Raw genomic sequence first — 23,526 nt, forward strand, 5'->3', positions numbered from 1 at the left:
GAGGATAATATGCATGGTTGCACATGGCTGTGCATGGCTGTGCATGGCTGAATGATTGTGAATGCACAGTTGCACAAGTCTGCACATGGATGGCAATGGGTATATCTGTGAATGGTTGTGCGTGGTTGGTTATGTGCAGCTTTGAATGACCGTGTATGGCTGAGTGAGTGTACATGGTTGTGCATGGTTGTGTGTGGCTGTGAATTGTCTTAACGGTTCTCCTCATGTGAGCAGGGTTTATGAGCTTCTACGAACACTGTATTTCCTCACATCCTCCAAAATATATGCCACATCTTCATCACAACCCTTATACTCTGTCTCTCTCTCTTCCTTTTCTCACTCACTCTTCCTCTCTGTCTCTCATTCTTTCTGCCTCTTCTTTCTGCCTCTCCATAAAAGACAGAAAGCATGTGTACCTTGGTCTGTAACTTAACGAAAGCTCAGTCTCAGAGGCTGTAGGTGTCTGCCACGTTGCAGAGATGTTGTGGGATCCAGTTCAATTGAAACAAAACAAGAACTTTTGCTAAAAGCTCTGCTAGAGATGCTTTCTATATTAGATACATGTTGCCAACAACTCAGAAGAAATAAACACGTTTGGTTGTAACTAACATGCACTGAGCACTCCAGGGAGCAGGTGCCATGCTAAGCCCTTTACTCAGGTTCTCTCATCTAATCCCAAGAACGCGGTCAGGTGGGTACTGTTGTGATTCTATAGATGGGTTTGCCTAGCCAGTGAGAAGTCCAGCAGGAATCTGAGAAAAAGGCCCCTGGCAGCAGAGCTGCCAGTTGAAACACAGTGTCATGGCCATCTTAGATTACACCCTCACGTCCACGAAGCATTTGAATTTCTTAAGGTTCAAAGTATTTTTCAAATATGTTTTAATAGTGCAAAAACAAATCCAGTGAATGTTGAGAAATATTTTGGGAATGGGAGCAGTGTTTGTGAAGCTCCTGCCAAGCTGGCTGCGACTTAGGGCCTCTGAGTCTTGCTCAAAAAGGGAGTATCAGGACACTCACAGTGCAAGGGTCAGGCCTTTCCAGCACCTGGGGGTGAGGGTCAGGGGCGTCAGGACCCCAGGCTACAGGGAAGACCTCACCATGGCAAACTTCCACTCAGAAAAATCCTGTAGGTGAAAAGCCTGTTTCTATCTACCAAGGCCAACTCTGTTTTCTTCTGTAAACACAATATTTGTTGTATGGTTTTAGTACATACTGAATTCTCCAGTAATGCAACTACTTTGAAAATCAGGCCGGGCGCGGTGGCTCAAGCCTGTAATCCCAGCACTTTGGGAGGCCGAGATGGGCGGATCACGAGGTCAGGAGTTCGAGACCATCCTGGCTAACACCGTGAAACCCCGTCTCTACTAAAAATACAAAAAACTAGCCGGGCGAGGTGGCGGGCGCCTGTAGTCCCAGCTACTCAGGAGGCTGAGGCAGGAGAATGGCGTAAACCCGGGAGGCAGAGCTTGCAGTGAGCTGAGATCCGGCCACTGCACTCCAGCCTGGGCGACAGAGCAAGACTCCGTCTCAAAAAAAAAAAAAAAAAAAAAAAATCAAGAGAAGTCAGTACTTTATTTTGTCAGAATGTTATCAAGTGTTGTTTATCATTGAGGAAAATCATGCCACAGACAGGAAAATCCTGTCATTACTGACGTATTTGATGCAAAGATAGATAGAATTGTTGGTGTATTGGTCTGCATTTGTAACCATTGCATTCACGAAAATCCTATTAGGATGCGTAAATCCAAATATTTTTAGATAACTTTTATTTCAAAATACTGAACTTAAAGTCTTCACCACAGGCAGCTGAACATTGCTTCACTTCTCTGAAACCCAACAGGCTCATGTGAAGGAGGGGTACGTGTTTGTCTACTTCGTTATGTTTGTTCACACTGTCATGCCCAGGTGTTTACATATCGAAATATAGGCCGCTGTAAATTAACATCCTTTGATTACAGTTTATTTTAATTAATTTCCTATCTATACTATCATTTCTCAGGGGTGTGGATTACTCATACTAGCTGTGACTTTCATTCCAAGTAAAGGGAAGTGACAACGTGTTTGTCATGAAAGCAAGTGGCATTGGTTTTCGATGGGGTTGGAAAGCGCAGCTCTGGGGGACACTGCCCTGCTTTCCCCCACACTCGGATGACAATGAGGCGGCTCTCTGTGCGCGCAGTGGAAAACACACATGTGCTGTGGGATAAATAAATAAATAATCCCTTTGATAAAGCAGGAAGGCGCTCTACAGCTTTCTCACTCCGCCACTGAAAAGCTGCTAGCTTAATAAAGCCATCAAAGTTTTCGCATTCTGACCCCACAAAGGCAGTGAATAACTAGAACTCTGACTTTTAATCTAAGCCACAGCATTTGAAGAACAAGGAGCTCTTGAAGGCCTCGAAGCCCAGCACCCCCGGCCGCACTCGTCCTTGGGGCCGCGCCTGCCAGACGTTCATGATAACAGCACAAGGACGACTTGCTTTTTGAAAGGACGCCTCAATCTTGTCGCTTAACCCCCAAAACATTCATTATTTTCAGCCAAAGGATAACAAAAGTTATTTCAGAAATTTTTTTCAGCCTCATCTCTGGAGCATACTTCACCTCCTAACTTCCACTGACTTCGTCTCTCCCAGACATTCAGGAGGAGCCAGAGGACCTGGCCCAGCGATCGGAGCCTCACGGGAAAACAAGGCAGACTGTCTGCTGAGTCTCAGAAGAAAAACATCTTGAAACGCTTTCAGATGTCAAATCGGTGGGCAGCGAGATTAAGAATGAGGGGGACAGGAAACAATGGCAAGGGTGGCGAGGAAACAAGCCCTTCAGTGACACGGATGGGGCGGTGAGCTTAGAAAACAACAGCAGCTGCTAGAAATCTCCCTGGAGGCGATGATTTCCAGGCCCACTGGAAGGCTGCACCAGGGTGCATTGTGAGCTGGGAGTGACCAAGGCTCCAGGACCCTGGGACCTCCCTGGACGTGCACCCAGAAAACACCCAGCCCAGACACCCAAGGAAGGCCGGATTCAGCAAAGGAGCCCCTCAGCCCCCTCCAGGTGGAGTCCCGGAAAGTTGGGCCCCAAGGGCTGGAAGTCAGGGAATTGCATGGGGGGAGATGGTGGGGAATGGAGACTGGGCCCCAGAGTCTGCCAGGCCTGCAGCCTCAGAGGAGCCTTGGGGAAGCAGTTCTCGCTCACTGAGCTGTCAAAAAGGCATCCGGTGATGTGACCATGACCATTGAGCCACTGGACCCACCACTGGCCCTCTGTGGCCACCCCAGGCTCCACCTGCTGACAGGGCCCCCACCCATGGCTACCTAGGGACCATCCTTTCGCCTCCCCTTTAGGGACTCTCCTAGCTCAGCTTCCTCCCACCCGGCCTCCTTCCCTTGGGCCAGCACAAAATTGTGGAGGGGGCAGGGTGTGCTGAGTGCCCACACCCCTGTCTCACCCCTGTCTCCCCGAGGGGGTTGCAGGCCCCTCACTAGCTGGGAGGGTTCAGATCCATCAGACGGACCTGGCACGGGGTGAAGCTGTGAGGGCAGAAGCCAGAGTCCAGGGGTACAGGGTGACCCAACGCCCAGCACTGGACGCGGAGCCCTACTCACCCAGTCCTCCCGGCTTCGGGGCGACTGCGCTTTACAGACGAGGAAATGGAGGCTCCGGAGCTTAGGTGGCCTCTGAGGGCACAGGGACGCCGGGACCACCCCCTGCGCCCCAAGGCAGGGCGCTCTCCTGCTCGTGCGCAGACAGAAGCTGTGCGTGTGATCGCCCCAGCACCGCCCTGCAGGAGCTCAAGCTCTAGCCGGGGCAAGGCCGCAGGGGAGGGAAGGGAGTCGGAAGGGGGAGGGGTCACCTGTCCGGCCATGGGGGTCACACGTGGTGGGGCCTTCAGAAGCCGCAGGTGTTTTCATTCAAATCAAATCAATGTTATATTTAACTTAACTTTAATCAGGTGTGTCATTCAAGGCTAAGCCGGCCTGGGGGAAGGGGGCGTCTGTGGAAAGGTCCAGGTGGAAGAGAGAAAGGGAAGCGGGCACCAGGCCCGGGGCCCGGATCCGAACACCAGCTGTGAGCGTGGCCCACTGGGGGCTCTGCCTGCTGGAGACGGCCACTCGCCCCTTTGGCCTCCATCTCAGTCCCTTTAGGCTGCTGTCACGAAATACTATACACTGGGTGGCTTGGAACAAAAACGTGTTTCTCACAGTTTTGGAGGCTGCGAGTCCGGCATCAAGGCGCCGGCGGATTTGGCGTCTGGAGAGGGCGTCCCGGTTTGTGCACCGGGCCTTCTCATGGGTTCCTCACATGGTGGAGGGTGAGGGAGCTCTCTGGGCCTCTTTGGTAAGGGCACAAATCACATTCGCGGGGACCTACCTTCACGACCATCTGAACTGATCGCCTCCCAAAGGACCCACCTCCGACACCATCACGTGGGGCTGAGCATTTCGATTTGTGAGTTTCCTGGGGGACACGAACTAAGAGGATGGCGGCCCCCACCACGCCCGCTGCGGGCCCCTGGGGGTCTCCTCCTCCTGTCCGCAGCTTGCTCTGTGCCCCTTGCCCTCCGGAGCCCCTCCTGCCTCCTCTCCCTTTCTCTACTCCGCACACGCAGGCAGAGAGCAGAGCTGGCCGTGTGGAGGTGAGGCGGGCACCCACGCAGGGGCACAGGAGCCCACCCCAAGCTGGGCACAGCGACGCTGTGGTCCTGCAGAGCAGGCAGCCCTGGGAGCGCCTATGAGGGCCTGGCGCACAGGGCACCTTACAGCCTCCCCTAATGTGAAGTCATTCCGTGCAGCGCACAGAGCAGGGAAATACATCTGAAAACAAAACCAGACTTGGATGAGACATCACCTCCAAGGCGAAACGAAATTGGAAAACTTTCCAATGAAAGTACCTTGAAGAGACTTTAGGTTTGTATTAATCTAGATATTGCATGATTATGCTGGCATCTCACCCCTGCGCAGTGGGGTCCCCTCCTGCTCCAGCGACGGCCTTTCTCCATCACCGTCTCATCTCGGCGCCAGGCAACCGATGACCAGGGGCAGAGCGTCGCTGCTGTGGGGGCCAGATCAGGGTTCACCTCCACTCCTAAACTGAGGAAAGGACACCTTTTTTAAGATCAAAATTAATTTGTAAATTGCATCAAATTATCTCAAATGAAAACGTGTAGGGACATGCACAGGGCCCTCTGGCTATTTCTCAGCACGTGTTAGAGAAGGAGGGCGTCTTCAGCCCAGCCACTGTGACGCCTGTTTCCCACAGTCTCCAGAACAGTGCTTCCGTGTGCTGCGTGGACAGAGACCCAGAGCGTGTTACCTGCTCACATCCCAAACCCAGGCTCCTTATGCTGAAGCGATGACTCTGGCCTGTGCCCTGCTAAGCGCTTGGCACGACTTCGCTCTCGGAATAAAATTAGTCTTTTATTCTTCATCCCAATGGAAATTGCATGGCTCCAGCCTCTCCACTTCCTTCATGGTTTCTTCACTACAAAGGCTCAATTGAATGACCCTGTCAGCCATCTCCAAGGTTTGGAATTAAATGTACCTAAGTGTAAATCAATAGAAAGGGAATCAAAAACTAAAAGGTTGGATTATTTTTGCGGATCTCTTTGTGCAAAACAAGTTTGCGTTGACCCCGGGACCACCTGCGACCCCAGAGCAGCTCCGCCTTCTGGCTTCAGGAGGAGCTTTGATGAGCAAAGATTAATCACAAGATCTATTAAAATGGAATTATGATTTTGACCCACTCACCTCCAAGAGCTGCTGGATAGCAAAATTAGAAAATTCGGAACTATAAGTGTTCCATTTTAAACTGCAAGAGATGCTGCGCTGGCAAGCATCTCCTCGGCTCCTCCTCACTCCAGACTCAGGTGACTCCAGTCCTTCGTGCAGACATGGATTGTGAATGCATTGCATTCTCAAACAGTGGGATATGCAACAAAGATCCACAGGCATATTTAGAACCCAGTGGAAAGCAGCTCTCAAGGCCACCAGCACTTCCTCCCTCCCTCTAAGTACAGTAGCTCCAAAAACTCTGGAGGTTGCTCTGGCCTGACACCTCTGGCAGGGACCAACCCACCACTTTTGCCAGTCTGTGCTGGTGCTAAACCTCAGACCTCCCAGCCCACTACCTCGTCTACAAAACCAGTTTTTAATTTCCTCTTAGACACCAATGCCTGGTAAATTATTAGCACACATTTCTTCCAAGAGTGTTTCATATTTCAATAGTAGCCCCCATAACACAACATGTTAAGCAAAGGAAGAACTTTCTGACAGTAAAAATGCAGCCACCTGAGCCAATCAGAAGGCTTCTTTGTGCCTCAGGTTGTAAGGAGCTGCACCTGGATGGACATCTCTGGTTGGTTCTATGGACCCCTGCCAAATTTCCAGTGGTCAGCAGGAACCCATACAAGATGGCAGAACTAATATTCTATTCCAAACATTCACAAACCAAAGTGTCAAAGCTGTAGGCTTGTATTCATTCTGCGTTGCTGTAGGAAATGCGAGTTTTGCCTTCAGCTTCAGTAAAGCTGAAGCCTGGGTGAATGGGTGCTGGATGCTTAATTTCAGAGTTGAAGGAAACAGTAGCTCAGAAATTGTTTCGAGGCTACAGGTGGGCTGTTCAGAGAGTCAGCAAGCGAGAAAAAGCTTTCACTCATTCATCACAAAATGTAACGGTAGTCAGAGTGAACCTTTTTTGCTAAGTTGACCTTATCTGTAAAACATGTGAATGGTAGATATCTTTGAATGTTAAAACAACAACAACAACAAAAACAAACAAACAAACTGACACGTTCTACCCTTTATCTGGAACCTCGGAGTTTTGGAATGCACCCGTCTACATGAAGGCTAGAAAAGAGGCTGGGAGATGTGGGGGAGTGAAAGAAAGTAAATGGAGAATTTGGAGTCAAAAAGAAAAAAGTATGTGTGTGTGTGTGTTGTAGGTGCGTTGTGGTTGTGTGCATGTGTGTGTATGTGTATATGTATGTGGTGTGTGTATATTTTCTGTGTGTGGTGTGTGTATGTGGGATGTGTATGCATGTTGTATGTGTGTGGTGTGTATGCATGTGTATGTGTATGTGTGATGTGTGTGTGTGTGTAGGATGTGCGTGTGCGTGTTGTGTATAGTGAGTGTACATGCATGTGTATGTGTATGTGTGATTATATATGTGTGTATATGTGTGTGTCTATTGTGTGTGTGGTGTGTGTATATGTGTTTATGTGTGTGGAATGTGCATGTTGTGGGGGAGCGTACATGTATGCATATGTGTTGTGTGTGTGTGTAGAATGTGCATGTGTGTTGTGGGGAGTGTACATGCATGCATATGTGTGATGTGTGTATGTGTGGGTATGTGTGTACATGTGTGTAGAATGTGCATGTGGGTGTTGTGTGAGTGTACATACATGTGTATGTGTTTGTGTGTGTGTACAATGTGCATGTGTGTTGGGGAGTGTATACACATGTGTATGTGTGATGTGTGATGTGTGTGTGTAGTGTGTATGTGGGGGGAATGTTTATGTGTTATGTGTGGTGTGTACATGCATGTGTATGTGTGATCTGTGTGTGTAGGATGTGCATGTGTGTTGGGGGAGTGTATATGCCTGTGTGTTATGTGTGATGTGTGTGTAGTGTGTATGTAAGGGAGGATGTCTATGTGTTGTGTGTGGTGTGTATATGCATTTGTATGTGTATGCGTGATGTGTATATGCATGTGTGTTGTGGTGTGTATGTGTGTATGGTCTGTATATGTCTATAACAAATAACGAAATGACTGGATCGCTATGTTTTGAAACAGAACCCCTTATGTTTGGAAAGTGATGTTCTTCCTGTGGACATCGGGATTTCGGTGCCCCAGGGTACAGTGATGGGTCTGCCACAACCTGATATTTCTCCAAGAATCACTTCAGGTTAAAAAACACATTCATTGTAAGGTGAAGGTCTCAGCAAATGTGAAATAACATCTCACTGCCAGTTCCCACATCCCAGGCAAAAATTCCTTTAAGTTAATTATACATTATCTGAACTAGTGTGTACATGTTCAGTCTCTTCATATCTGTACACATCTTCTAGCACTTTTGTTCTGATTTCTAAAGAACCTTGACTAATTCACTTTAGCAAGAAGCTAATCCCGCACTGTAGGGCTAAGTATAAAACAAGTGACATTCTCAAATGGGTGACAGAAACGTGCAGGCGGGGATCATTAAGTACTCATTAGCCACGTGCCGTCACGTTAACCACGGGGTGTCGCACCAATTTTCTCTTCTTTGTCATGAGCCAACACTATCCCCCTTTCATGGAGCAAACCACCATGGCGAATGGTGCCCACACCTCCCGCCTTCCGCTCTTCTTGTCACACAGTGGTCCCTGAGCTGCATTTCCATGGCCACAGTCTTAGGAGTCCACTCAGAAAAGACTGTTACCTGGGCCTGTTGGTAACAGTGGTGTGTAATTGAAATGGTCAAGTACCAGAAAAAATATATTTTTTTCAGACTATTCAATGTATACAAGTGTTAGAGCCATGTGTGAATATAGTCATTTTATTTCAACTCATGATTTTAGAATCTTAAAGATGGCCATGTAACCCAGACATTTAGAATTCCCAGGTTTGTTTTTATTTTCATTTTTTAGTAATTTCCATTTTATTTTAGATTTGGGGGCACACATGCAAGACTGTCACATGGGTATACTGTGTGATGCTCACAGACTGAGGATAGTATCCAACAGTTACTTTTTCAGCCCTTGCCCCACTTTCTCCCTCCCACTTCTAGTCCTCCTCAGTGTCTGTTGTTGCCATCCTTATATCTATGAGTACCCAAAGTTTAGCTCCCACTCATAAGTGAGAATATACGGTATTTGGTTTTCTGTTCCTGCATTAATTTGCTTAGGGTGATGACTCGTGGCTGCATCCATGTTGCTGCAAAGACGTGATTTTGGTTTTTTTTTAGGGCTGCATAGTATTCCTTTATGTAAATGTACCACATTTTCTTTATCCAATCCACCACTGATGGGTACCTAGGTTGATTCCATGTCTTTGCTACGGTGAATAATGCTGCGATGAACACACACATACATGTGTCTCTTTTGTAGAATGATTGTTTTCCTTTGGATATATACCCAGTAATGGGATTGCTGGGTCAAATGGTAGTTCTGTTCTAATTTAAGAAATCTCCAAACTGCCTTCCACAGTGGCTGAACAATTTACATTTCCACCAACAGTACATGAGCATTCCCTTTTCTCTGCATCCTCACCAACATGTGTTGTTTTTTGTTTGTTTGTCTTTGTTGTTGTTGATTTTTACTTGAATAATGACCATTCTCAGGTCCACCTACATTAAAAATGGCCCTAAAATAAATCGGTTGAAGACATTACATCCCAAAGATTCTTGATTTTTTCCTAGGTGAATTTTGAAGTCTTCATCAGTATATCCATATTAAAAGGAGATGACAGGAGCCAAAATAAAAGAATTATGGGCTGACAGGACAACTGGATTAAAATAAGCATCAGTTTCATTAAACAGGACTAACTTGAAAATAAATCTTTTGAAGACAAATTTTTATCCAGCTCTCTAAATAAAGTGACCTTGATGGACAGTGGAAGAAATCACACCATGGAACTCCTTGAATAAAAATGTATTGACTTTAAAAATAATAATAATAATAATAATGGCCATTCTGACTGGTGTGCAATGGCATCTCATTGTGGTTTTGAATTGCATTTCTCTGATGATCAGTGATGTTGAGCATTTTTTCACATTTGTGGGCCACTTGCATGTCTTCTTTTGAGAAATGTCTATTCATGTCTTTGGCTACTTTTTTAGTGGAGTTATTTGATTTTTGCTTGTTTAATTCATTAAGTTTCTTATAGATTCTGGATATTAGACCTCTGTTGGATGCATAGTTTGCAAATATTTTCTCCTATTCTGTAGGCTGTCTGTTTGTTGATAATTTCTTTTGCTATGAAGAAGCTCTTCAGTTTAATTAGGTCTCACTTCTCATTTTTTGTTTTTGTTGCAATTGCTTTTAAGGGCTTAGTCATAAATTATTTCCCAAAGACAATGTCCAGAATGGCATTTCCTAGGTTTTCTTCTAAGATTCTTACGGTTTATGGTCTTATATTTAAGTCTTTAATCTATCTTACATTGACTTTTGTATATAGTGAACAGTAGGGGTCCAGTTGCACTCTTCTGAATATAGATAGCCAGCTATCCTAGGAGCATTTCTTGAATGAGGTGTCCTTTCCCTGTTGCTTATTTTTGCCAACTTTGTTGAAGATCGGGTGGCTGTAGGTGTGCAGCTTTATTTCTGGATTATCTGTTCGTTCTTTTGGTCCGTATGTCTTTTTTTGTACCAGTACCATGCTGTTTTGGTTACCATAGCTTTGTAGCATAGTTTGAAGTCAGGTAATGTGATGTTTCCAGCTTTGTTCTTTTTGCTTAGGATTGCTTTGATGTTTGGGCTCTTTTTTTGGTCCACATGAATTCTAGAATAGTTTTTTTTTTTTAATCTAATTCTGTGAAAAATGACATTGCTAGTTTGAAAGGAATAGCATTGAATCTGCACATTGCTTTGGGCATCATGGCCCTTGTAACCATATTGATTCTTCCAAGCCATAAGCATATTTTTCCATTTGTTTGTGTTATCTATAATTTCCTTCAGCAGCATTTTGTAGTTATCTTTGTAGAGATCCTTCACCTCCCTGGTCAGATGTATTCCTCAGTATTTTATTTTATTTTTTGTGGTTATTGTGAATGGGATTATGTTCTTGATTTGCTCTCAGTTCAAATGTTATTGGAAATACTTCTGAATTTTGTATGTTGACTTTGTATCCTGAAACTTTTTACTGAGGTCATGTATGAGTTCCAGAGCCTTTTGACAGAGTCTTTGGGGTTTTCCAGGTATCAAATCGCATTAGTGAGGACAGATAATTTGACTTCCCCTTTCCCTGTTTGGATGCCTTTTATTTCTTTCTCTTGCCTGATTTATCTGGTCAGGACTTCCGGGATTCCCAGTTTTAATTCTTAGTCACTCTTAGTTCCAACAGTTGTAGCATGGACAACTGTGAATTTATGACTGTACTCCACAAAGAATGTCTAGGCATTTAACCATGCTGTCTGCATTCAGTAGCTATCAGGAATTAGAGCTGTTAGACTTGAGCAAACGTATTGGTGGGAACGTGGCTGGGAAACATCTTTAAAGTTTCTTTAACCCTGCTCCCCTGTTTGTCCTGCCAGCTAATGATATTCTTTGAAAGAAAAACTGAATTTAAACTCTGCTAACAGAGGCCTAACTCCACAGCAATGTGTTTTACAAATAGTAGGTCTTGATAAACATTTGTAGCACAGTTTTACATCTAACTCATGATCAACAATTTTCTCCTAGTTTTCCAATTAATAATTCTATGTAAGCAAATTTTTTTTCTTTCACTGTGATATGACTCCATCCTCATACAATGTATTTTGTTTCTGATTTTGCCAAAATTATTTCTTAAAGCAACATTGGATTTCATATTTGAATTCAATAAACTAATACAAAATGGAGCCTGAATATATGGAATTGATCTCAGTGAACACACTTGCCCAGATTTTCCAGGCCAGTCTTGGCCATCTTGGGAAATTCTGCCATTTTGTGCTACTGGTTTCACAGCCGGTAGTGGCCAATATACTGCATTTTATCACATGCAGGAATCTACAATTAATCTGATTCCATGTAACCTGATCCTCTCAGCAAACACGCTCCGTAAGAAAACAAGGAAAAGGATGGAAGGAAGGAAGGAAGGAAGGAAGGAAGGAAGGAAGGAAGGAAGGAAGGAAGGAAGGAAGGGAGGGAGGGGAGATGGATGGATGGATGGATGGATGGTAGGTATAGAATGCTTTTAGGTTTTCCTGCTCAAGCAGATCTTTTGCTTTCCCAGAGGAGACAGCGTTCCCCCTTGGCATTTCACTTTTGTCACCAACACTTAGAATTTCTAGTAGAGGGACCTCTGGAATGCAGAGCTATTATGGACCATTGAGGTCAAGGTTGATGCATCCAAGAAGGTGCCCTGCATTTTCTTGCTGGTCTTCACAGACTCCTCCTGTGGACACTCCCTGGGCAGGAAGTGTCATTGGCCATGATCCTGCTGTGACCCTCCATTCGGCATCCAGGTTCTTTCTGCCTTTTAAAGCATCAGCATAATGTCTCTACAATTAATCTGTAAAGCAGCAGAACTTTGTGATTCTGACACAGTTAATCGCTCCCAGTATCTCTATTTAAAGCTTTCTAAAGACAAAAGTAAAGAAGACAATTATACAGATTGCAGAGACCAGAGTAAGATGAGCTTGGAGAGAAAGAGAAACTCAGAGAGCCAACAACAATATAACATAAACAGTTCAGCAAATAATAGTGCAATTTCCCAGCTAATAGAATGGTTTAACACCTGAATACATTCACATGCCTGATTAAGCACTAACAACATACACCCATAAAGGAAGATTATAAGTTGTAATATGCCTTTGCAAGAAGCAGCATATTAACCACTATTTGTATACTTCTCCAATTACATTCCTTTAATTCTTTCATTTAGAAAACAGTTTACATTATAATAGCCAGCATCACTTCTGTTTTTAAAACAATTGGTTATGTGTATATTGCCAAATTATGGGTCTATGGGATATTTTCATAAGAGAAAACAATTGCCAACATGCCTGGAGAAGGATCTTTAACTGGAGAGTCTGGTGACATACGGATGCATGGCCATTCCTTTTCGCTATGCCAACGCTTCCCAGTGGATTGAACAGCCCATTTTTTCTTCTCAAGTTTTCCGCGAGCAGAGATTTGTCTTGCAGACATGAAACCCAGACAGTGTGAGCCTGTCCAGCTCCCTCCTTGCTCCCTGTGTGCACTGTCCAGGAGCCCAGCTCTCCCAGGCCACTGCACCCACCGGGGTCTACATGCTGGTTTGTCACCAGCTATTCCATGGCAAAGGCCTCCAACACACCTCCCCTACCCAAATCCCAGCACACTGCTGGTCCCACACAGCTCAGCATCTGGCCTGCGCAGGGTCTCCCCTGGGACCCAAACGTGTCAGAAACCAAGATGCAATCAGCAACAGCAACAGAGCCTTGGAGACAAAAGCCAAACCAATGAAAAGCACCACTATTCGGACCAGAGCAAGCCAGGCACTCCCTCCTTGTGATGAGCAACAGGAAACTCCAGGTGGAGGCAGGAGGAGCCTGGGCAGTATTGGGGCTCGGAAGGCCATACCCCAAAGACTGGCTGGGACCTGCTGAGAGGCCCAAGGAGCTGTCTCCAAATCAGGGCCCCCTGGCCTGGGCGCCAGCCCCTCCCAGGTTCTGGGAGGGGCTCTCTCTGGAATTCCTTGTCTGCCTACCAAGGCAGCTTCAATGCAATTGTCTTACATCTCCCTCCTTGGGAATCTCATCAATGGCCAGGGAAGCTCAACCACCTGGGAAGGGAAGGAACAGGGGTTCCCCACACCCCAACTTCTCATCTGTTCTTCCAAGGGCAACTTCAAGGGGGGTTTTGGGGGACTTGATCTGCATAGTGAGGCGACCTTTATTCCTGTGCAGCTCCATCCCCCACCTTCCTGCCTCCACCTCCCGGGGCCATTCGCTTTTCCCTGATGATTTATTGCCCCTCAGAAGAACTTCCCACCCTCACCAACCCCCTGCTCCCCTGTGGAAAAGGACACATCAGCCTCTGCACCGTGCAACACGTTTGGGAAATCCCTGCGATTTCCCCCCAGGCACAGTCATGAACTGCATGTGCCTTTTCTCTGATCAATACGCCTTTTATCAGTTGATATTGGACCAAACCTTCAGAGGGCAGGTAAAGGGGAAGTGAGCCCACAGAGAGGTGGGCACAGCCAGGGAGCCACCCTAGGCAGGTACAGCCTAAGCTTTGGTTCTAAGTGGAGAAGCTGAGCCTGAGAAGTGAGATCTGGCAGGGCAGGTTGAGTTGGCATGGACCCTGCCCCATGGCCACACACCAGCAATGCTGCTACCAGGGAAGCCACAGAGGAGGGGCTGGGCCCAAAGAGGGTTGAAGGGTTGTGCTTTGAAAGCCAAGTTCGAGGTCAGGGACCATTGGCACTCAGGGATCCCAGGGCTTCACAGACCTGCTCAAAGGAACACAATTTCTCCCAATGTCCGAGAAAAGTATGACAGCAGAGGGAGGGGCTTAGCCCCGTCTAACAGCTTAGAAAGGATGTGAAGACAATAAACAAGCAAGCCACCATTCCATGCATTAACTTACTGCTATCAACTGGATTCTGTGCCCCGAAATGTGTGTGTTGGCGCTCTAACCTCCAATGAGATGGTATTTGGAGCTGGTACTTTAGGAGCTAATTTGGTTTAGATGAGGTCATGAGGGTGGGGTCCCCATGATGGGATTCCTGTCTCCATAAGAAGAACAGGCCAGGGTCCTCTCTCTGCCACGTGAGGACACAGCAAGGGGGCTGCTGTCTGCACATCAGGGAGAGAGCCCTCACCAGGAACTGAATCTCCCAGCACCTTGCTCTTGGACTTCCAGCCTCCAGAACTATAGGAAATCAATGTCTATTGATTAAGACACTGTGTCTTAATCAATGTCATAGACATTGATTTCCTATAGTTCTGGAGGCTGGAAGTGTCTACACACAGTATTTTGTCCCACAGCCTGTGATGACTGAGACACTCACTTAACACCATAAAGGGGTGTGGTAAGAACATAACATGAAGGGCCCAGCTCCACCCTGCACCCACACCTGTGTCCTCCCACTTGGTGCTTGTGCCCAGCTCCACCCCTTAGCCCTGGCTGAGCCCCATGCATTGTGGTTTGTAAGAAAACACCACACCATCAGAAGCTGGGAAGTACTCACGCCCAAGTCCTGATGGCCCCTGCTCCTTTTCCACCATGGTCATGAGAACGTGCTCAAACCAGCCTGCGGGGAGAGGCACACAGTCTGCATCTCCACAACCCCAGCCGAGAGCCAACCACCATAAGTGAATGAGAATAGCTGAGTGAGCCCAGCCCAGACCTGAAGAACTGCCCAGCTCAGCCCAACCAACATTGCTAGCCACAGGCTTAAGCCACTGAGTTTTGGGGTGGTTTGCCATGCAGCATGATGGTGAAAACAAATGGCTTAGACTTGTGGGAGTTATCAGCTTAGAGGCTCAGAGGTGTATTTGACTTGTCTGAGGTCATCAGCCAGTAAGCCACTGGCCAGGAATTAAATCGAGCTGGTGTGACCATGCTGAGCGCTTAGCCTGGTGCACACTGCCTCCCAGAGCTTCACCCACCATGGACACATGTCCTGCAAGCACGCGCTCATAGAGATGCATGGATTGGACTAGAGGAAAATAGGAGCTGCCTCTGCTTTCCTGCTATTCCCACTAAGGACAACAGAAAGCCCCGGACACTGCCCACAAGACAAATAGAAGTCTTAGAGAGCTGGAAGGAAGAAGGTAAACCCACTTGGATCGAGGACTTGCGCAGCAGGGAGTTCCCTGGGTTTTCCTTTTGCCTCATGTCTCCCAAGTGGGTGCTGGAGAAGCTGGCAGCACAGAGATGGCCATGGATTCAGACCAAAAAAAGACTCCAGAAAAGCCTACCCTCTGCAGCCACAAGACCAAGGAAGCAGCAGCCCTGCAGGACACAGTCACTTCTCTCCTTCAGCCCAACACCATGGAGCTGTGGCCCTGTCCCCACCCCTCCAGCAGAAGTCAAGTGGGGAGCCTGGACTTCTGCCCTCAGCACACTGTCATGAGATGCTCCAGACCCCTCTTTGGGTGGCATGGGAACAGGCTCATGGAGGGGGGCTTGGACTTCCACCTCCACCTGGTGGTAACAAGGCCCATTCCCCTCCCCACCAGGATGGTGACAAGAGAGGCAGCACAAAGTGGGAACTCTCATCACCCACAGCTGTCATGAGGCCCCACCCCTGTAGTTTCACCTGGGGCCATGTGGGACCAGTAACGAGGCACTCCTGCTCTACCTGCTGCCAGCGGTGCAGAGGTGCCCCACTGTGCCAGTATCAATGAGGGCAGAGAGGGAAGCTGGACTTCCACTCCCAGCATGACAGTGACACGATGGCACCTGTCCTCACCCAGGGTCAGAGAAACCTGCTAAATGACAAGATGCAGGTAAGATGCAGAGTCTCACAATATGATGCACAAACTGCCCAGGTTTCCATCAAAAATCACTTGTCATATCAAGAACTAGGAAAATCTCAAATGGAACAAGAAAAGACAACTAACAGAGGCCAACACCAAAATAACACAGACATGAGAATTATCTGACAAGGCTGTTAAAGCAGTGATCATAAAAATGCTTCAGCAAACATTTACAAACACTCTTGAAACAAATGAAGAAATAGAAAGTCTCAACAAATTAAAGGTTTCAGCAAATAGTAGAAAATTAAAAAAAGAACCAAATGGATATTTTAAATCTAAAAATACAGTATCTGAAATTCTAAAAATCACTAGATGGGATCAATAGCAGCAAAAAAAAGACAGAAAAGAATCAGTGATGCAAAGATAAAATAATATAAATTTCTCAATGTAATCCACTATATTAGCACACTAAAGAAAAAAGAATTACATCATCATACATATTCATGCAGAAAAAAAATGACAATTCTTTCCAAAATGATACACAGATCTAACACAATTTTCATCAAATTCCAGCTCTTCTTTTGCAGATATAGACAAGATTATCCTAATATGTAACATAGAAAGCCAAAGGAAGAGGAGTCGATAAAACAGTTTTGAAAAATAATACTAAAGTGGAAGCAATTGCCCTTCCCATTTCCCAGACTTTCGTGTCACTTCAGCAGTCAGGACAATATGGCACTGGAGAGGCATAAACACACAGATTAACCAAATAGCAGAGAGAGCCCAGAAATAGCCCCACACACGCATGGCCAGCTGGTTTTTAACAAAAAGCCGAAAGCAAGTCAATGGAAGAAGAACAGAGCACCAGTTTAAATGTAAGTCTTATCACGGAAACATCCAGCATAATTTTTTTTTTTTTTTTTGAGACAGAGTTTTGCTCTTGTCACCCAGGCTGGAGTGCAATGGCGCATCGTGGCTCACTGCAACCTCCACCTCGCAGGTTCAAGTGATTCTCGTGCCTCAGCCTCCAGAGTAGCTGGGATTACAGGTGCGTGCCACCATGCCCAGTAAATTTTTGTACTTTTAGTAGAGACAAGGTTTCACCATGTTGGCCAGGCTGGTCTCGAACTCCTGACCTTGGGTGATCCACCTGTCTCAGCCTCCCAAAGTGCTGGAATTACAGGTGTGAGCCACTGCACCGAGTCCAGAATAATTTTTGACCAAATGTCTGGGTACCATGGCCCAGCCAAGCTGACATAAATTTAATCATCACAGGACCCAGTGGAATCACAAGGTCTTTATAAATCAAGAGAAAGGCAGAAGACAGAACTGGCGATGGGGAGACTTTGCTACTGGAGAAATGTGGGCAGCCTCCGGATGGTAGAGGAGATGAGGAGCCAGATTCCCCAGGGCCCTCAGAGGAAATGTAGCCGACAGCACCCTGGCTTTAGTCTCGAGGCCCAATTTGGACTTCTGGCTTTCAGAACTGGTAAGAGAATGAATCATTGTTGTTCTAAGGCACTAAATCTGCAGGAATTTGTTAGAGAAGCAATAGAAAACTAGTTCAGGTGTGAACAGACATGTTCCCGAGAGGGTGCACAGGTGGCAAGCATGCAAGATGTGAGCATCGCCAGCCGTTGGGGAGATGCAAATTGAGGTCACAAGAGATTGCCACTACACTCCTATTAAACAGCTAAAATGCAAATACAGCCAATAGCACATAGGGACAAGGACAGTGAGAAGCCGGATTTCACATACGTTGCTGGTGGCCATGTGAAATGAAAGAGGGACTCAGGAAATAGTTGGGCACTTTCCTGAAAAACTGAACCTACACTTGCCACATGACCCAGCAATTGCACTGCTAGGCATGCCGGGAGAGTGAAAACTTATGTCCGCACAAAACCCATACACAGTTGTCTATATTAGCTTTATTTGAAACAGCCTCAAACTAGAAAGGACCAAAGAGAGTTCTTCAACATAAGAACAGATAAGCAAAGTGTCGTACAGTTATGCCACGGAATGCCTGCTGCTCAGCCGTGAAAAGGAACTGTCAATGCAGCCAGCAACTTGGATCCATGTCGAGGGCATTATGCAGAATGAAGGAAAAGCCCATCTCAGAGAAACCACCCTTCTGTATGATATTCTCACACGACAAAATTACATACAAGGAAAACAGATGAGTATGTTGGGAGCAAGCCCCCCAAAATCTGGCCATAAACTGGCCCCCAAACTGGCCATAAACAAAATCTCTGCAGCACTGTGACACGTTCGTAATGGCCCTAACGCCCAGGCTGGAAGGCTGTGGGTTTACAGGAATGAGGGCAAGGAACACCTGGCCCACCCGGGGTGGAAAACCGCTTGAAGGCATTCTTAAGCCACAAACATTCAGGCTTAAGCATGAGCGATCTGTGCCTTAAGGACATGCGCCTGCTGCAGTGAATTAGCCCAACCCATTCCTTTCATTCGGCCCATCCCTTCATTTCCCATAAGGGATACTTTTAGTCAATTTAATATCTATAGAAACAATGCTAATGACTTTTTATAGTTTCATTGCTTAAGTTCTCTATAGTGAGTAAGCATTATTATAGTATTTATAAAAAACAAAAACATGATTTTTCAAAAACTAAAAACATCAAAGGCAAATATTCTAAGATACTAACAGTGTTAATTTTGGACAATGGAACTAAGTATGTTTGCATTTTTCTTGTTTTGTTTTGGTTTTTCTGTGTGTGTGTGTGTGTGTGTGTGTGTGTGTGAAATAGGGTCTCACTCTGTTGCCCAGGCTAGAGTGCAGTGATACAATCACAGCTCACTACAGCCTCTGCCTCCCCAAGGTCAGGTGATCCTCCTACCTCAGCCTTCTAAGTAGCTGAGACTACAGGTGCATGCCACCACACTCAGCTAATTTTTGTATTTTTAGTAGACACAGGGTTTCACCATATTGGTCAGGCTGGTCTCGAACCCCTGACCTCAGGTGATCCACCTGCCTCGGCCTCCTAAAGTGCTGGGATTACAGACGTGAGCCACCGCACCCAGCTTTTTTAAAATGCTTTTCTGAGATGTGGTCTCACTCTGTTGCCCAGGCTAGAGTGCAGTGGCACAATCACAGCTCACTACAGCCTCTGCCTCCCCAAGGTCAGGTGATCCTCCTACCTTAGCCTTCTGAGTAGCTGGGACTGCAGACATTTACCACCATGCCCGGCTAATTTTTGTATTCATTGTAGAGATGATGTTTGCTCTGTTGCCCAGGCTGGTCTTAAACTCTTAGGCTCAAGAGATCCACCCAGCTCGGCCTCCCAAAGTGCTGGGATAACAGGTGTGAGCCACTGGACCTGGCCTTGCATTTTTCTTTTAATTTTTAAAATTTTTACATTTCCAAAAATTAAAACAATAAGGAAAGCCTGTTTATTTAAAAAGAGCCATAAACAGTTCTTTCCTCTTTCCCCTGGAAGATGCAGGAAACAAATCTCTATTGGCATGTGACGGAGACAATCTCTCAACTGAAATGCAACCATGGAGAAAAAAACTCCTAGGAGTCATATGCCGCTGCTATGACAGTTATGCAAATGAATTAAAGTCCCCATTCAAAGAAACTGGTATAAATAGATTAATTTATTAAATTCCCTTCTGGTTTTAATGTTGCATGCAAATACAAATGCAAAGGGAATTATGTGTAAAATTGTTGATAAAAGACAGCAAAGAATGAGAAAAATAAATTTGCCATCAACCTCCCAAGGGTTGGTGAGAGATTCTCCAAACCCGAATCTCATAAAGCAACTGATTAAAAACACATACCAGACACTCTAGCCTCTTCTTTCCAATTAGCTAAGCAAATCTATGAAACAAGGCAGGCAGAGCTCTGTGAACTAAGCCAGTCTGACTACTATATATATATATACATAAATTTTTTATTTTTATTTTTTTTAGATGGATTCTTGCTCTGTCACCCAGGCTGGAGTGCAGTGGCACAATCTCAGCTCACTGTAAGCTCCACCCCCCAAAGTTGCGCCACTATCCTGCCTCAGCCTCCCAGGTAGCTGGGACTACAGACGCCCACGACCACACCCAGCTAACGTTTTTGTATTTTTAGTAGAGACAGGGTTTCACCATGTTAGCCAGGATGGTCTTGATCTCCTGACCTCATGATTAGCCCGCCTCGGCCTCCCAAAGTGCTGGGATTATAGGCGTGAGCCACCACGTGTGGCCTCTGACCACCATATTTCAGTGCTCAAATCTGTTCCTCCACTCCTGCCTCTGGGATTAGTTTGACTCATTTGGCCGATGAGACATTAGCAAATGGGGTGCAAGAAAAGGCTTGTTTGCATAGAGGCTTTCTCTCCTTTCTGCTGTGACCAAGCCCAGGCTGCCTGCCAGAGGCCGAGAGACCACATGGAGCGAAGCCTCAGCCATGCCAAGCCCCATCATCCTACCTGAGGCCCCAGACATGTCCATGAGGCCACACCAGGCCAACAACTACCAGAGCCAACCCACGAGGTTGTGAGCAATCACACATGGGCTGTATTAAGTCACCGAGCTTCGGGCAGCCTCGACAATGACTCCTTCCTGGACCAAACCAGCCAGGCTCCTCTGACTCCTCTTCTCAACGAGGTCTCGCCCCCAGCCCTGCTCAAATTCCTCATCCTCCACCCTGAGGTGGAAGTCCCTGGCCTGCCTTAGCCAGACATCCCTCCTTGGTGCAGTGGGTGTCATTTGACAGGCAGCGGTGCAGGGTTCTGTTCTTATGGGAGCTCTGGCTGCTGTCCGTTTGTACATTCAGCCTCTTAGGCCCATGCTACTGGCCCCAAAATGACACTTTGAGTAGCAAGAGCCTGGGCTATAGAAGCGAGCGTCTCACTCGGACCATTCATTAACTCAGAGTGGGACTTGGAACCCACTGGGTTTCTGCAAATGCCAACCATGCTTAGTGTGCCTTTATGGATGCGCTGAAAATCTGAAATATCCTCCCCACGCCTTGAGGTAGATTGGCTACCACTGCATCTATCAAGAGGAAAACCTGAGCAAAAACGTGCTGTGGATTCCCATACCAGCAACAAAAATTACAGCGCCAGAGATCCATGGTGGGTCAGCCATCCTTGGGGTCCTGCCAGGCCTTGGGGACATTGTTAGTCTTGTGCGTCCAGGACCCCAGCTGATATGGTTTGGTTCTGTGTCCTCACCCAAGCATCGTCTTGAATTATAATCCTCACAATCCCACTTGTTGAGGGAAGGACTCGGTGGGAGGCGATGTGATCATGGTGGATTCCCACATGCGGTTCTCATGATAAGAAGTGAGTTCTCACTAGAGCTGATGGTTTTATAAGTGTTTGACAGCACCTTCTTCATGTACTCTCTCTCTCCTGCTGTCTTGTGAAGAAGGTGGCTGCTTCCCCTTCCATCATGACTGTAAGTTTCCTGAGGCCTCCCCAGCCATGCAGAACTGTGAGTCCATTTAATCTCTTTTCTTTATAAATTACCCGGTCTCAGGGAAGTTCTTTATAGCAGTGTGGGAACAGACAAACACCAGCCTTCTCCACCATGGAGCTGGGATCTGAGGGCTGTTCAGCCAGGACGCCACCACCGGCAGAGGCTAGGCCAGCTGCTCCACTCTGAGCCCTGGATGTAGGAGTCAGTCCAGGGGTGAGGTGGGATCCAGGGCAGCCAACCAGAGTGACTCCTTTGGGGTTTTGTCACTGCACTGATGCAGAAAGCTCTAGAAAGTCTAGGAGATCGAGCTGGGAAAATGATAACATGGAAATGCAGCCATGTTCTCCTCTTGTGATTAAAGTCTCACTGCTAGGGAGAGATTGGGGCTGATGCTGAGAAAGAAGATGTGGGGGAAAGGAGGCTGAAACCTGGGTCATCTGTCTCCTGTTCTTCACAATCCTGGAATTTTGAGGGCAGAGGAGGATGGGAGGGGACATGGGGACATGAGCCTCTGTTCTTCAAGGCTGTGTTCTTCAAGGGACCTTTAAGAGGTGATTAGATCCTCCGAATCTGTCGGTTCTGGCACTTGCTCTGTAATTCAATGACCTCTCCAGCATCCTTCAAATTTGCCTCTTTCCATGGGAGCAGATTTTGTTGGCTTTTGGCCACTGGCACTTAGAGTTGTAATTAGTATCTACCCCTTCAGTCCTCAGGGTGCTCAGGACAGAGGAAGTCACCAGAACAGGCAATAAGAAAGAGTGGAGAGGATCTCTCAGCCTCCTCCCACCTACCCAGTCACAGACTCTGGACAGAAACCCTGCCCACCCCAGGCAAGATGCCAGTTCCCTTCCTGGTCGTGATGTCACAGGTCCCTGGACATGACCTCCCCACCAGGGCAGGACCCTAGCTCCCTTCCTAGTCATGATGTCACAGGTCCTGACATTCCATAGTGTCCTGGAGACCAAGGGTGGGAAACTGTCAACCTTCAGGACATCCTTCGCCTTCAGCTGGAGGGAGCATGGCAGTGAGCCAAGGAGAAGGGACCCTCTGCTTTGTCCTCCTGCTGTGCTGCTGGCAAGAAACCGAGCTCCGGCCGAGAATTGCGACTCCAGGTAGGGCCCCGCAGGGATGGCTCAGCAGAAAGAGAACTGAACCAGGTGGGCGGCAGCCTCTTCTCCCACGGGTTCCGCTTATTCTCAACCTACATGAATTTACCATTTATTCCTTGGGGAATGAATGTAGCTGAAAAGTCTTTCTATCTTTGAAGACCTTTTAAAATCTAGATGCCCATAGGAAAGTTGCATATGTTACTTATTTTAACTTTTTATTACAGAACATTTCTAACTGGAAAGAATATCATGAACCTTCATGTAGTCACCCTCAGGTTTAATTATTGTATATATTTTGTTTTTTTCTACACACACATACACACACACACACACACACACACACACATACCCCACGCCACATACACACACTTTTCTTGTTTGGGGAGTATTTTAGCAGTGTCCCAGATGTCTTACCACCTCATGTAAAACATTTTCTTGTTAAGAAATGAAAGCATTATCCATCATGTCATAATCACACTAGCACAATTACCAAAAGCCTGTATTGCAGCTCATACCAGTTAAAAAATATTTGTGATGCTTGTTAAAGATGGGCAGGCAGACTTTATTCAAAGGGGGCTACTACCATGGTGTCTCATAATAGCAGGGAGTGGGCTCAACTCCAAATACAGGGAAAGTGGAGATTTGTAGCCAAGGGTCAGGTGGGTCAGTGGATGAACATTGCTAAGAGGTAGGAGAATTCTTTGCTAAACTGATTTAGCAAAAGCCAGGAGGACTTTTATAAACAAAAATGAAGCATTTATATTTTTTGTCCCACCTGATTACTCTAGAATTTGGATATGATGATTTTCAGGACCATCTAATTGTTTGCATAAGTTTAATAAAAATTAATCCTCCTTACAACAGGACACAAAGGTCTGCTATCTTTGAAGACCTTTTAAAATCTAGAC

General features: G+C 46.5%; 1 protein-coding gene across 1 annotated transcript in view; it reads left to right on the top strand.

Annotated features, from left to right (window-relative positions):
- Nucleotides 1–22,484: 22,484 nt before the first annotated feature.
- Nucleotides 22,485–23,526, top strand: part of SPACA7 (sperm acrosome associated 7) — a 44,374-nt gene continuing 43,332 nt past the window's right edge. The window contains exon 1 of the mRNA XM_011933909.1: nt 22,485–22,621. Within this exon, the coding sequence (XP_011789299.1) occupies nt 22,528–22,621 (94 nt within the window). The 5' untranslated portion in view covers nt 22,485–22,527. The remainder of the gene's footprint in view (nt 22,622–23,526) is intronic.

The sequence above is a fragment of the Colobus angolensis genome, unplaced genomic scaffold, assembly GCF_000951035.1.
Source record: "Colobus angolensis palliatus isolate OR3802 unplaced genomic scaffold, Cang.pa_1.0 Scaffold13, whole genome shotgun sequence".
NCBI classification, from domain to species: domain Eukaryota; kingdom Metazoa; phylum Chordata; class Mammalia; order Primates; family Cercopithecidae; genus Colobus; species Colobus angolensis.